The sequence below is a fragment of the Drechmeria coniospora genome, chromosome 01 (assembly GCF_001625195.1).
Source record: "Drechmeria coniospora strain ARSEF 6962 chromosome 01, whole genome shotgun sequence".
NCBI lineage: Eukaryota > Fungi > Ascomycota > Sordariomycetes > Hypocreales > Ophiocordycipitaceae > Drechmeria > Drechmeria coniospora.
This window is the reverse complement of record NC_054389.1, coordinates 8358585-8373903: the sequence shown is the minus strand read 5'-3', so window position 1 is coordinate 8373903 and position 15319 is coordinate 8358585. Positions and strand designations below refer to the sequence as shown.

Sequence of the window (15319 nt, the reverse complement as noted above, 5' to 3'; positions counted from 1 at the left end):
CCACGAACAATCAACGCACGCTTCACACAGGCACGGGCAGGCGAGCCGAGCAGGACAATCCGCCACGGGCGCCATCATGGCTGCTGGAGTGTGCCATCGCCATGGACCGTTTAGTCGTCGCAGGCTGGGTGCGAGGTCGAGTAATGGATGCAATCCCTCCTCCGCAGCATCCAAATTGCGCTTCGCTTGCGAATCTCAATACACTTTTGTTCTACTCAAGTTTGCAGCCTCGCGTCTGCGTCGTTTAAGCCAAGCGGCGAGCGCTGTACGATACTGGCGTTGGAACTTTGTCACAGCTCTCGTGGATCTGCTCGCCAGCTCGTCACGCAATTCGGGCAATTGAGCGGCCGGCACCGATAGAAAGCATTGACCCGAAGGGATACGACGGAATAGTGGGCGAAGAGCCGTCGCCACCTACCCTTATGGGCGGGAAATGGCCATCATCTCTAAGTACAAGCGGAGTCCAATCGGCGTCTCGACGCCTACACACACACACGTATTGTCATGCACTGTGCTAGGAGATGCGCGGTACATGAGTATGCATACCGCCCTGGGCATGATTCAATCGTCAACGGCAGCTCGAAAAAGGCTCCGCCTGCGGCTAGCCGTCTGCCGACTGGAATGCCATTTCATCTCGTTCCTCGGCCGGCAATGCGTCCATCTAGCCATACCTCCCGAGTTGTCTGTGTACTCGTACTAGCACCTAGGTATGCAATACTTATACTCTGTAGAGTGCTTGTATAAAAGTAAGCAGTTACCTGTACTTAAATGCGCGTGCGTGCGAGACTAGCGCCAAGCCATTCATCGGGCCGGCCCGAGGCAAGCCGCCCGCGTGGCGCACGCCACAATAATAGTGCGAAGCCAAGTTGGGCTCGTCTTGGCACTTGTTGCTTGAGCGTTGTAAGATCAACACGAACCTTGCGCGCAGTGTTCCTCCTTTATGTAGAAACGGAACGAATACGCCAAGAGCAACCTTTATGCCGGCCGATACCTCCTCGGCATTAGTCTCTAGTCGTATCTCTAGTCGTTATTAGTAGCTGGCCGATACTGTCGGTCGGACACGACGAAATGGAGGCATATGCTTGACCACATCGTTGCGAACTCTTGGAGAGGACAATAGTCGCTTGGCAGAAGAGTGCGAAGGCAGCATGGTGCAAGTAGGAGGGAGCAACATGTATGGTTGTATACTTGATAAACTCTTCGGGCTATGCGATGCTAGGAAGGACGACTATGTACAAGGCCACCAAGCGGTCGAGTTTCGCGTTTTGGATGAGCCGGCAGGCTCATCTCGCTCCGCCCCGCCCCGCTCTCTCGGCGCAAGCTTAGGTGCATTTGCATTCCCTGTAGAAGAAAGGTTGAAAGGTTAGCGGCTCGACCGGACGATTGAGTCGTGGGCCAGCGTGGGCGAGCACTCACAAGACGATCAAACTATCCGGCGATCTAACGCACTTTCCGCTCGATTCACCGCACTTGATGCACTATTATCCATGGTTAAGGCGCGGGCTGAACGACGGGCAGCAGATGCGGAGCTCACCTCGGCGTTGCACCTGCTGTGGTTGGGCCAGGTGAGAGTGCAGCTGGACGCTACCTGGAGAAAGTTGCACTGCTTCAACCTCTCCAAAGTGGCAAAATTCGCCTGCTCCAGGCTCTCGGGCGACTGCGACGGCAAGGCGGCGATAGCAGGGACGAGAAGGCTGATGAGAGCGGCGAACTGCATCGTGTCGGCTTTCGTGAGACGGTGCGAGGTGGCGGACGGGGCGGGCGGGCAGGCTGGGGGAGCAGCAGGTCTGGAAAAGCAGCAGGTCTGGAGAGGCAGCAGGTCTGGAGGAGCAGCAGGTCTGGCGATTCGGGACGTCTGTCGCTTGGTCGGGCAGGTGGGAGTACTTATACTTTGGATGAGCGCATCGGACCTGCATGATCATCTGCGCTTGTAGGTGCATCGGCACCTGCGCCCAAGCATATGAGCCGGTATTGCAAGCATATCCGCGCTTTCGGTCCGTATATCGGACAGATATCTCGCCCAATCCGGTCGTTCCACTCTCCTGCCCCGAGGGATTCTGCTCCGGCGGATGCGCGCCAGCCGACGACCAGGATGACTTTGACGCGGGAAGACGGCGTAGGGTGCACATGTACTCGGCGATGGGATAATAACTGACGGTTCCTATTACGAGAATGAATGGCCTGCTCCGAAGATGACAGACTAGCTCGCCTCGGCGGCTGATGGTGCACCGATGCGAGTGGGCCTCGCAGTAACGTACCTGCAAGCACTCCACACAGTACAATGATTTGCCACTCCACGAGTGCGTGCACTGTGCTTGTAAGTACTACTAGGCACAAGCACTGTTCGTACTTGCTTGGATAGTACTTGTATTTGCGCGAGTGATCCAAAGTACAAGTACATGAGCACGTGCTGATCGTTGGGTTGTCGCCTGCACGCACAAGCGCTCGGCGGTAGCTATGACACTCCTGCGGTGTACTGTGCACGTCGGTAGTACTTGTACGGAGCGCACTGTACAGAGTACAGGTACACCGCCAAGTATGTACATGCCACGTACTTACAGTGCCTTGCTTGTATACTTAAGTAATACTCCGTGACATGTTGCGGAGCACGAAGTAGTTGTACAGTATTATCGGGTGCGTTGTAATATGTACTTACATGTACGGAGCAAGTAATACTGTACAGTACTTAAATACACGTACGTTCCGGGGTATTCAATCTTGAGCGCCGTGCGGAGCAAATGTTCCATGTGCCGGCATACATCTACAGTACACTTGATCGGCACGACAAGTGCTGTACCAACACACGTGGGTATGCTGATGCTGTCTGGCAGGTATCCTGTGCGGGGAAAATGCACCTCCATGTACCGAGCATTCGAGCAAATATACTTACCCCTTCATCCGGAGCCTCCCCAGCTTGCACTATCAAGGTCGATTCCTTCCTTCATCATCTGCCACTCCATCACGCGTAGCAATGGCAGGATGCGAGTGTCTGTGCTATTATTATGAGTACGTGCATGTACAAGTACTGCACATGGGCAATCCCAGGTGGTTACATTCGGGTCCTCGTACTGTATACCGCACCACACACAAACACAGTGTCAGTACCGTACTTCGTACTTGCTGCTACATAAGAGCACATAGCACGCACAGTAAGTACAAGTACTTGCACTTCCGTGTGGAGTACCTACTTCACATGTATTTACCGTACCTGCGCTTGTGTATGTGTACCGCATATAAGCAAGCAGGCTGCACAGAAGGATTGGAAAGATACGGGACGCGTACCGGTGCAGGCATGCCGTGCATGGATGTGCATCAGGATGCTTCGTGATTCCCCTGCCATCTTGGAACGCTGCCTCCGAATCGTCCCTGCCTGCGCTGGGCTGCAGGTGATGTGGATTGTCGTCATGGATGGTTGCCGCCAAGAGGTGCGGGCCTGGGGAGGATGCAGCTATAATACGGACTTGCAGCACGTATTATTATGTTTGGAGGAGTGCCTTTACCTACATGAATTTTCACCCCAAACACCATCATGTACCTGTACTTGCTCGGACGCAATATACATGTACATGTACGTGTAAGTGCACGTGTAAATGCTAGGACTACTTACGAGTATAGTACATGTACATGTGCCGATGCTCCGCTCTGGTACGCATACGTAATGACCCATGGCCGCCTTCGTCTCCTTCGTTTACCCGCGGTATTACTTGCAGTGCACTGATGAGTACATGTACTCCGTGCTGCAGTATTGTTAAGTCTTATCAGTTTGGAATTTCCTTGGCAACCATGATTACTATTTATCTGCTCAGATTTTGAACGGAAGGATCGTGGCCCCGCCTCGGAAGCTCCGGGAGAAGCAGCAAGGCCGTCGGAAGCAATTACAAATAGTTGCAAGTACAATGTATTCCGTACTTGCGCTGTATTCGACCAAGTACCTGTACTACCTTGTCCGCCATGCCGGAGGTCCAGATACTCGGGCATGGGGTGTGCATGTAAGGACATGTAAGTGAAGATGTAGTAATACGACTTACGTGTACTCCGTACAGGTTGGCATGGTCTCAGTGCTCGTACCATTATTACTGTACAGTACACGCACGTCTACTCCGTGCAAGTACTTACAGTACACTCACTCTATTGCGTGTGCTCTGTGCTGCATACATGCAAGTGCAGAATAATGCAAGAAAGTACCCCTATACGGATGCTGACTTAATCCGTGCGTACTTAAGGACTTGGACCGGTTGCCGTCGTGTGCACTGGGCTGTGCATGCACTGTGCAAGCACTGCAATAAAACGGCGCCCAAGTCATCGACGCTTCGCAGTGCCCGGCGCAGGGAATCACACCCCAGAAAGCCCCCATGGCGGAAAAGAAAAGGGGCATAGTATCATCATTATTCCGCATTTTCCTGCCACTGCCGAGTTCCGCATATCGCGCTCATTGGACGATGCTTGCACTGTACTGTACAAAGTATTACGTGTCCTGGATGGTACCTAGGTGAACAACTATTGACATATATGTGCACGGACATGTCGACCCTGCACCCTGAGGAGTGCATATACTTACGGTGCAAGTGAGTAAGTACTGTAATACTTGCTGTACTTTACTGAAGTACAGTACTTACGTACTCACACCTACTGTACTCCGTATGCAGAACAGTAGTTGCAAGTAAGTACAGTACTTACGGAGTCGGAGCGCCCGCCGTCACGTGGCCGTCGGAACGTCGTGACCTACATACAGTACGGATTACATGTACTACTGTGCGGAGTACTCCCTACTTGTACTGTAGGCAAAACTCTCCTCGTATTCCTCCTCCTCTCAACAACACACATACTGTACTTATTGTAGGAGTGCCCTCACATACAGTATCCATAGGTGAGTACGGAGTAGTTATATGCAAAATAGCATACGGCGGTTTTTCTCGTCTCATCGTACGACAAGACTCGTATTCATCCTAGGCCTATGTGTATGTATGTACAGTGCCGCCCACGCCCTCTGTACAGTACCGTCCACGCCCATGCGGCATGCAAGATAGGGAGGGGCCTGTACCGTCGCAGTGCGTATCCTCCAGCTTGGGCATGCACAAGTACGTACTTACTCGTAGCTATGGCGGAGCCTAGTAACCGACGGTATCGCCGTACTCGCCCATCATCCACCCAAGGAACGCCTCCTACCGTTCCTACCAGTCGGCCAATACGACCGCCTTTTCCGGCATCGCCGAGACAGGTATAATCCATACTCTACAGCGCAAGCTACTTCTATCTAAATAGGTCTATATTAGCGCTGCTAACTATAACCTAGTAAAAGTCGTGCGACAGCGTTGACCTGCATGTCGATCGATGCCCGTTAGCCGATGCAATGTGAAACAAGACGTGCGATATGGTGGAAACGAAGGAAATAAAAGGGGATACGAAAGAGGCAAGAACAGGGCGCATCAGGCGGCAAGGGGGGCCGATCCTACCGGAACAGGGTGCCGTTATCCGAGTCGACAGTGCAGTGCACGTTGTTAGCGAGCTGCGCGTATATACTGGAGCAACCGTACAAGGAGATGCGCGGTGCATGGGTATGCATACCGCCCTGGGTATGATTCCATCGTTAACGGCAGCTCGAAAAAGGCTGCGCCTGTGGCTAGCCGTCGACCGACTGGAATGCCATTTTATCTCGTTTCTCGGCCGGCAATACGTCCATCCGGCTATGCCTCCCGAGTTGTCTTTGTACTCGTACTCGCACCTAAGTGTGCAATACTTGTACTCCGTACTCCGTAGAGTGCTTGTATACTTGAGTAAGGAAGTAGTAACCTGTAGATGCGCGTGCGTACGAGACTAGCGCTAAGCCCATCTATCGGGCCGGCCCGAGGCAAGCAGCCCGCATAGCGCACGCTATAGTAGTGCGAAGCCACGTTGGGCTCGTCTTGGCACTTATTGCTTGAGCGTTGCAAGATCAGCACGAACCTTACGCGTTGTTCCTCCATTATATACTTGGAAACAAAACGAATACGCCAAGAGCAACCTTTACGCCGACCGGTACCTCCTCGGCATCCGTCTCCATTCATATCTCTAGTCGTATTAGTAGCTGGCCGATACTATTGGTCGATAACGACAAGATAGAGGCAAGTACGTGTTTGGCCATATTGTTGCGAACTCTTAGTAACGACAATAATCGCCTGGCAGAGCAGTGCAAAGGCGGCATGGTGTAAGCAGGGAGCAACAATTGATAAACTCGTCAAGCTATGCATAACTAGGAAGGACGACTATGGACAAGGCCACCAAGCGGCCAGGTCGGGCGTATTGGATAAGCCGCCATGCTCATCTCCCTCCGTTCCAGCCAGCTCTCTCGGGGCAAGCTTAGGTGCATCTACAATCCCTGTACACTTCTTGCACTATTCTCTATGGTTAAGACGCGGGCTGGACGACGGGCAGGAGATGCAGGGCTTACCTCGGCATTGCACTCGTCCTGATTGGGCTGTGGGGAATTACAGGTAGATATTATCCTAAGAATATTGCACTCCTTTAATACCTCTAAAGCGGCCATGTTTACCTGCGCTAGGCTGTCGGTGTCGGGTAGCTGCGACGGTAAGGCAGCCACGGCAGGGACGAGAAGGCTGATGAGAGCGGCGAACTGCATTGTGTCGGCTCTCGTAAGACGGTGCGAGGTGGCGGGCGGGGCGGGAGGGCAGGCTGGAGGAACAGCAGGTCTGTCGAGTCCTGACGTCTGTCGCTTGGTCGGGCAGGCGGGAGTTTATACTTGAGATGAGCGCGTCGGACCTGCATGATCATCTGCATTTGTAGGCGCGTCGGCACCTACACCTATCAAGGTCGATTCTTTCCTTCATCATCTGCCACTCCATCACGCGTGCAACATGGCAGGATCGAGTTTCTGTCGGTGCTATTATTATGAGTAAGTACATGTACAAGTACTGCACCTGGGCAATTCCAGGCGGTTCCATTCGGGTCCTCGTATACTTACGGCACCACACACAAACACAGTGTCAGTCTCGTCTTTATCAGTTTGGAACTTCCTTGGCAATCATGAGTACTATTTATCTGCTCAACTTTTGAACGGAAGGATCGTGGCCCCGCCTCGGAAGGTCTGGGGAGAAGCAGGAAATCCGTTGGAAGCAAGTACAAATAGGTGTGCAGTAAGCACATGCACTCGGTACTTGCACTGTGTTTAACCAAGTGCCTATACTACCTTGTCCGTCATGCCGGAGGTCCAGATACTCGGGTATGGGGTGTGCATGTACTTATATGTACATAAGTGAAGATGTAGTACAACGTTACGTGTACGCAATGGCATGGTCTCGGTGCTCATACTTTTATTACTGCACGCATGCAAGTACAGAATATTACAAGAAAGGGCACCTATGCGGATGCTGACTTAATCCGTCTGTGAGAACTTGGACCGGTAGCCGTCGTGCGTACTGGACTGTACATGCACTGTGCAAGTGAGTAATGCTTACTTTACTGCAAGCACTCACACCTACTGTATTACTCCGTATACAGAAAGGTAGTTGCAAGTCCGGAGTACATGTACTACTTACTGTACCGAGAACTTGTCGGCAAAACTCTCCTCGTATTAAACTCTCCTCGTATAAACTCTCCTCGTATACGGAGTAAACTCTCCTCGTATTCCTCCTCTCAACAGCACACATACGGAGTACTTACTGTACTTATTGTAGGAGTACCCTCACATATTGTACAGTATCCGTAAGTGAGTACGGGGTAATTACATGCACAATACGGAGTAGAATACGACGGTTTTTCTTGTCTCATCGTACGACATGACTCGTATTCATCCTACGCCTACTTACATGCATGTACAGTACGCCCAGCATCCAAGACGGGGAGGGGCCTGTGCCGTTGCAGTGCGTATCCTCCAGCTTGGGTATACCAAAGTACGTGTTCGTAGCTATAGCGGAGCCTGGTAACCGACAGCATCGCCGTACTCGCCCATCATCCACCTCAAGAACGCCTCCCACCGTTCCTGCCAGTCGGCCAACACGGCCGTCTTCTCCGCATCGCCGAGACAGGCGTGGTCCATGCTCCACAGCGCGAGCTGCTTCCATCCAAATAGGTCCATATCGGCGCTGCCAACCATAATCTGGTAAAAGTCGTGCGACAGCGTTGACCTGTAGTTCGATCGATGCCCGTCAGCCGATGCAACGTGAAAAATGAGGTACGACAAGGTGGAAACGAGGGAAATGAAAAGGAACACGACAGAGGGGGGAAGAGGGGGGAAGAAGGGGGAAGAGGGGGGAAGAGGGGGGAAGAAGTGGGGAAGAAGAGGGGAAGAGGGGGGAAGAGGGGGGAAGAGGGCGCCGAGAGACAAGCATGTCGGGCGGCAAGGGGGGCCGACCCTACCGGAACAGGGTGCCGTTGTCCGAGTTGACGGTGCAGTGCACGTTGTTGGCGAGCAGCGCGTACATGGCATGGCCGCCGACGCGCGCCGTCAGGCCCAGCACCTCGTTCGAGATCGGGCACAGCTCGAGGCAGATGCCCCAGGCCTTGATCCGCTGCATCAGCAAGGGATGGCGGCCGAGGGCGAAGCCGTGACCGATGCGCTTGGAGCCCAGCAGCAGCGCGTCCACAAGGTTCTCGTCTGTGTCGGTGCCCACCTCGAGCGTCTCGCCGCAGTGGAAGAGGAAGGGTATGTCCACCCCAGAGGTGGCGCACCGTTTCTTGAACGCCAGGAGCTCCTTGGCAAAGGCCTTCAACGGTTTCCCCTTGGATTCCTGACCCACCATGTCGAAGCCTGAACGGTCAGCGCCGGGACGGGCGGGCGGGCGGGCGGACAAGACGGCGCGGCCGCCAACTTGCCTGCGATCCACTCGGGCCATAGCTTCTTGAACTCGAGGCATTCGTCGAGAGCGTCGGCAATCTGCTCGGGAGAAAACACGCGTGGGGTGCAGTAGATGACCTTGATGCCGCCGAAGAAGCGGCCGGCCAGGCTCGAGCGGCGTCGGAAGTCGCTGGCTTCGTCGACGACGAGCTGCATCATGGCCCGGTTGTCCATGGGCCCCGAGCCGTCGTCGCGGTAGAGCTGGTTGCTCGCCATGAAATTGGGCCGAATCTCGGCGTACGAAATCCCGTCCCGCGCCAGGTCCTCGAGGAAGCGTCGCGTGTACGTCCGAAAGGCCGTCTCGTAGTTGAAGAGGCCCTTCATCATCCTCGTTCGGCCGTCAAACTTGACCCACGCCCTAGTGAGACGGGAAAGAAAGAGGTCAGCTTGCAAGGCCGTCGGTTCGCGTCCCGACGGAAGCGGAGACGGACCCTTCGGCGGTCTGGAGGGCGTTGTACGTCTCGTCCTCGTGGAAGACGAGCTTCGCCGCCAGCCATTGATCCGCCGTCGCTCGTCGATAGTGGTCCGGGAACAATCGCAGGAAGTCGGCCAAGGCCATGGTCCGCCGCGGCTCGTACTCGGCCGAGAAGACGTTGCCGGGACGCTCCTTGTCGGGGCTCAGTAGGGAAAACTGAATCTCGCACTTGTCAAAGTTCGCGTAGCCGTCGCTCGAGACAAGAGGCAGGTCGCTCGTGACGAACATGCGATCCATCGTCTTGGCCAAGTCGAGCAGCACCGCGGCCGGCAAGCATGCGTTGTAGTGGATGTGGAGGTGTGCGCCCTTGGGCAGGTGACGGGCCACCCTGAAGAGGGCCGTCTCTTGGATGAGGTCGAGGTTGGATAGGAAGCGGTCGCCGGCGAAGCGTCGATGCGTCTGCCCGTCATGGCCCAGTCGGTACTCCGCCGCGCCGTAGATATCAACCTCGTCCCGTTTTCTAAGCGCTCGCAGAATACTATTCGCCTTCGCCTCCAAGGCCGTTGCCCTGGTGCGACAGCGGGAATCAAACGCGAGCCCTTTTTCCACCGCCAGCATCGTGGCCCGAGCTTCGTCGTACGCGTCCCCGTCGACGGCCTCGGGTTCCATGCTAAGCTGGCCGCGTGTGCAAGATGGGGGCAACTCGACATTGGCATCTCTGAGGCGGTGCGTGTGAGCGTGCGAAACTCGCTGGGCCTCTGCCATGTCCAGGAGGCCATCGCTAAGGAGCTGAAGGCGCAATGGTTCGCCAGGCGATAAGCCGTCGTCGTGGCTCACGTCCATCTCCCTCTCGTACGCAAGCCAAGAGCAATGAGCACTGAAAAGGTTGCCGCTTGCTTGCCAGAAAAAAACGAACAAGCAAGCAGGGAGGCAGGGAGGCAGGGAGGCAGGGAGGCAGCCTACTTGATTCACGCCGTCACTGGTGCCCTTTCCATGTGCGGCTGGCTGTTCTTTTAGCGGTGTGATGACAGGTTCGTCATCATCGTGGGGTGGGCCCTTTGGGTGGAAAGGTCAACTGACGCAATTTTCATTTCATGTCAATTCAATGTCTCTCGCGAGGCCTGAAAAGTACGAGTAGGGTTTGATAAGAAGCGGAGAAGAGAGGGGAGCAGAGGAGAGGAGAGGCGTTGAGGCTGAGGTTGTCACCCGACAGGAGTGAAGGAGCTGTTCATAACGCAAGTACGGTAATAGGTTCTGTCCACGATGCAGGTCTTGGTTGCCTGAATATACTACTAATAATGGTTTAGTGAATAACTACTAGTCCGCCTTGTACACCTATGTGGACTAATAATATTCTGTCGCGCCGACGCGTCAACAGGCCTGTAACGGGGTTAAAGTCCGGGTAGTTAGTTACGTAGCGGTGTCCACATCTGCGCCTATTTAAGCAGGCCCAGAGGACACCTTGTGGTTGGCAACAACATCATCAAGAAGAACACCAATAGATTGATTCTGACCCATCTCACGATCCTTGATTCGTTGTAGCCCTAGTCAGGGCGGCCCCCTTTTTCCCTCTGTTGTATCATATTCTTATTGCTCCCTGTAGGTACAAAGTACTGTAGATGTACTCCGTACTTACTGTACATGTACGCCATAGTTTCAGAGGGGAGGCACTAAACAGCGGCACCACAATCGGTCGTCCCCGCTATTAAAGCGCTAATGAATGCACTGCTATTCGCTACTAGTATTTCGTTGCACCAGGAGGGCCAATGGCTCAGTTCCATACGGTGAGCCAATCGTATGCCAACTTCACATCATATTCGCAGCACACGCAAATTTAACTCAGTGTACAATACACGCAGGTTCATTCTTGCCAGTTTGCAAGCTCAAAGCATCGATCGCATCCTCGTACCTCGGCTAAAGCATTGTGTGCAAAACAGGCCAAAGGACAGCAACGTACATGTAAAGCACCAACTTCACCCTCGGCTAGAAGGGTCCGAGATGGAAGAGGCCGGATGAAGACAGCCTTTGCATTCCGTACGGAGGCACCTCGCCAAAAGCTCATATATGAACATCTGCGAATATTCCGGAGCAATACTTTACGATGCGTTTCGTCCACATTATCACGTGCCGAAATTGCTGACGTGTTTGGTTCCAAGATCTGTTGGTCGCAACCAACAACCTCCACCAACGTTATAATTACGGTGTACCCGAACAACTTCATCATTGCTAGCCATCTGTGGAATAAGGATTGCCTCCTTGCCCTGTCCGGATAAAGCAGCGCTCTCCCTGCTCCCTCAGCGTCGATCGCGAGTCCCCATCCTCGACCTCGATTTCAAGCCAGGATCTCGAGCAACAATGACAAACTACGACGAGATTGCCCAGGCTGACGCCGATGACGAATGCAGGACTTGGGTCCGTAGGCTCATCGATGCGAGAGATGAAGTCGTAGCGTTCGTCGATGCTCGTTTGGACGGCAAGGGGGCCGGCGAATATTTGGGTTTTCTCAAGGGGTCCTTCAACATCAGCTTCCATGTCGGATTTGGACGGCAGCAGCCAAGCGCCCTCATTCGCTTTGCCAAGCCAGGCCATACTTTCTCGCCCTGGAGGAGCGAAAAAGTGATGAACGAAGTCAACGCCATTGCCTACCTCCGACAGCATACCACGATCCCTTTGCCTAACATCCGTTGCTGGGGCTTGGCGGAGGAGAGCCCGCAGCAGTTGGGCCCCTTCATCATCATGGACTTCATCGAGGGGACCCGGCTGTCGACCTTCCTTAGGGAACCGACCGAGGACGATGATGCAGACATGATTCTCAACCCCGCCATTGATGAAGCCGTGCTTGACGTCATCTACGATCAGCTGGCAGATTACCTCCTGCAAATCTCTCGACTTGACTTTCCTCTCATCGGCGCCATCTCCAAGGACTCTTCAGGTGCCTGGGCCATCACCAAGAGACCTCTGACGTTCGACATGAACGAGCTGGTGACGGGAACAGGGTACCCGGTGGACAAACTTTCCGACGCACCGTTCAAGTCTTCGGCCGACTTCTTCCACTCCATTGCCCGCCAGCGCCTGCTCCACCTTGCCACGCAGCGAAACCTCGCAGACGATGAGGCCGATGTTCGCAGGCGATTTGTCGCCCGAAGCCGCTTTGAACGTCTCATCCCAAAATACTGCATGGAAGACGACGACGGTCGGTGTCAAGGAGACAAGGTGTTCAAAGTGTTTTGCGACGATATGCAGCCTGCGAATATGCTCATTGACCCGAAGTCGCTTCGAATTACTGCCGTACTCGATTTCGAGTTCACCAACAGCATGCCCGCCCAGTTTGTCTATGACCCGCCCTGGTGGCTACTTTTGAGGGGACCGGATCTATGGCTTGATCACGACAAAATAGATGAGTTCCTGGCAAGTTATGTCCCAAAGATGGACAAGTTTCTACGCGCCCTAGAGCGAGTGGAACTAAAATCAGCCGCGGCCGGGGACGGAAGCATGGAGGGGCAGGCACGTCTCTCTGCTCGGATGCGACAGTCGTGGAATAGCGGCCGCTTCTGGTTTAACTATGCTGCAAGGACATGCCTCGACATGGACGATATATATTGGCATGCCCTTGATCACCAGTTAGATGGCGATCGCCTTACTATACTGGACGAAGCGGAGAGGGCAGAGCTCGAAGGGTTGGTCAAGAAGAAGATGGAACAGCGGAACTCGTATTCGGAGGACTGGGCTGCTCGGTTCGCGGATGAGGAGTCTGAATGAGTGGGATTGATTTTCTGTTTCATTTCACTACTGTTGACGCAAATCTATACCGATTTGGAGAGAAATCACCCGTCCCGCACGAATCGACTGGCAGCATAGTCGCTGTGTAGGCACGCACAAGCTGCAAGTGGTACATCCGGAGGTGGGAATGTAATCATTGCGGAATTTATGAAATCAGGTCAAGGACTTGAGTACATGAGTAAACAGAACGACCATCCCCCCCCCCCCCCCTCCCCCTCACCCATGATCCACTCTGTTTGCCTCAGCTAGAGCGTATGATATAATGCATGCGCCCAATGACGCGATGATATCAGCGTTGCCTGTCCGTCTGTCAGCACAACTGCTATTCAGGGTCGGTTAAGCATATCCGCACTTTGGCCCAAGGTACTATCTCACTTGGCGCTGCTACTGCCAGCCTTCTTCGCCCGCTTCTTGAGGGATTCCTCGGCTGCTTTCTTCATCAGTTCCTCCGACTCCCTCTTCTTTCTTGCCTCCGCTCGACGCTTCTTGGAATCATGGCCAGCGCCTGTCATCAAGGCTTCCTCGTCTGACTTTGGAATTTTGATGAAGCCTCCGCTGCTTGTCATGTTGGTCTAGAGAGTTGTAGCTTTCGTGCTCAGTTTGATTGTTTTAGAGAGGGTGCCAAGAGTTGAAGGTCGAGACTCAAGTATTCAATGAATTGTATCGATTTTCCGAGGGATGTGTCAAAAGGATTAGTTGGGAGGAATGTTGAAGTATTTATATCCGTTGATGGGTTGGGAAATTGCATGCGAGTGCTCCATGATGTTTGGAAAGACTGTAGGCCTGGCAAGGGCCATGAAACAAGAATGATCATTGGAGCAACCTACGCGCTCGTTGCCAATGGTATCCGCCAACAGAGCGTTTCGCCTGGTGTGTTGTAAGTCAAGGACTCAACATGGTGGGCCGTGATGAAGACGGTGTTGCAGGCTGCTGCTGCTACCCAAGCTTCTGATACAATTATTGGCTGACAGCTGCGTACAGAGATATTGGGACAAGCGTCAGCTAATGCGTGAAGGGTGTTGGTTGTTGGATTGCGTCGAGTGAGGCCAACACGCGCGGCGTCATTCGTCCCTATAGGCTACACGATGGAGCCTCAAGGACCTCCCAACAGTCCGAAAATTGGCGCGCGCAACCATCGCTCACGTGGGGATCTTCTCGGCTCAGAAACAGGAAAGAAACAAAGTTCTCACGTTTCTAATGTTCAGTGATACCGTGGTTGTCCACTCGGCTGCCACTGCATTCTTCTCCCTTCGAGGTGGACATCATCGGGTGTCTATCAGCAGCACTGTGCTGTCCTCTGAGTGCTGATCAAAACATATACAGGGCCATGTTTAAGTGAGACTGAGGCACATTCGTAGTCAAGGTTGATGCAGTAGACTGGATGATGGCCCATCTCGTTTCTTGAGATGATAGGCTTGCTTTGGAGTTGAGAATCAAAGTCAATCAACATCGAAATCGAATCACAGCAACGAAGAAGGTAAAGGAGCAAAAGAGGACTGCAAGGCGGCCACTGACCACTCCGTCCTGCGTCAAATGAGAATATCGAATGTGGAGGCTGCTACTGATTATCGACCCGACATGCGACGGCTACTCGATGCAATGCAGTCCGAGTCCAGAAATCAACGCGCACGCTGGCTATAACTTGCTCCTCGACAATAAACTCGCCCCTATCTTCACCCCTATCCTCGCCCCTATCCTCGCCCCTATCCTCGCCCCTATCCTCACCCCTATCCTCACCCCTATCCTCATCCCTATCCTCACTCCTATCCTCACCACTCTCATCGCCTCCTCTACCCCTTGTTCACTCCCAACGATGCTACCGTAGGCATACCATGCAGTGGATCAGGCCTCCCCGTCCATCCACCCACTTTCACTACATGTCGGCATTCACCTCATCCGGTCCGAGATATAATGCAAATGCCAAAGTCGCCGCATCCACTCAGTTAACTACTTCCGCTACCAAGCATTCATCACCAGCTGGTACCGTACGCCGTCATACCTGTCTCGGCTTGTCACGACTCAAGACTCATCACACCCGTCTTCCGCTGTGCCATGTCGTCTATGTATATATATCTAGAAGTCTACCGCTCATACGAGATGCACGGCTCCAACCGGAAGCCCACTCATGCCGCCGCGCTGCTTTGCCTGTCCATTCAATGCGAACACTCCGTCTACCCAGCACAGCCCACACGTCCCCCGTGACTCGTGCCACATATCCCGTCTCTCCCGTCTCCCAGTCTCGCCGTCCCCCATGCTCTCTTTCCACTCTCTTCACCCATCAGCCTCGTCGTGCT

At 53.7% G+C, this 15319-nt stretch overlaps 3 protein-coding genes and 1 pseudogene across 3 annotated transcripts; 1 reads left to right on the top strand and 3 right to left on the bottom strand.

Annotated features, from left to right (window-relative positions):
- Nucleotides 1-1491: 1491 nt before the first annotated feature.
- Nucleotides 1492-1855, bottom strand: DCS_02201 (annotated as a pseudogene).
- A 6045-nt stretch (nucleotides 1856-7900) lies between these two features.
- DCS_02200 (uncharacterized protein) lies at nucleotides 7901-10088 on the bottom strand (the record flags this gene model as incomplete). Its single annotated transcript, XM_040799529.1, has 4 exons — nucleotides 7901-8120; nucleotides 8353-8743; nucleotides 8785-9188; nucleotides 9262-10088. 4 exons carry the CDS (start codon nucleotides 10086-10088, stop codon nucleotides 7901-7903), a joined length of 1842 nt encoding a protein of 613 aa, XP_040660412.1.
- A 1512-nt stretch (nucleotides 10089-11600) lies between these two features.
- Nucleotides 11601-13004, top strand: DCS_02199 (Protein kinase-like domain protein; the record flags this gene model as incomplete). The annotated part of the gene is made up of 1 exon (XM_040799528.1): nucleotides 11601-13004. The coding sequence occupies one exon, from the start codon at nucleotides 11601-11603 to the stop codon at nucleotides 13002-13004; it is 1404 nt and encodes a 467-aa protein (XP_040660411.1).
- A 392-nt stretch (nucleotides 13005-13396) lies between these two features.
- DCS_02198 (uncharacterized protein) lies at nucleotides 13397-13591 on the bottom strand (the record flags this gene model as incomplete). Its single annotated transcript, XM_040799527.1, has 1 exon — nucleotides 13397-13591. The coding sequence occupies one exon, from the start codon at nucleotides 13589-13591 to the stop codon at nucleotides 13397-13399; it is 195 nt and encodes a 64-aa protein (XP_040660410.1).
- Nucleotides 13592-15319: the final 1728 nt, after the last annotated feature.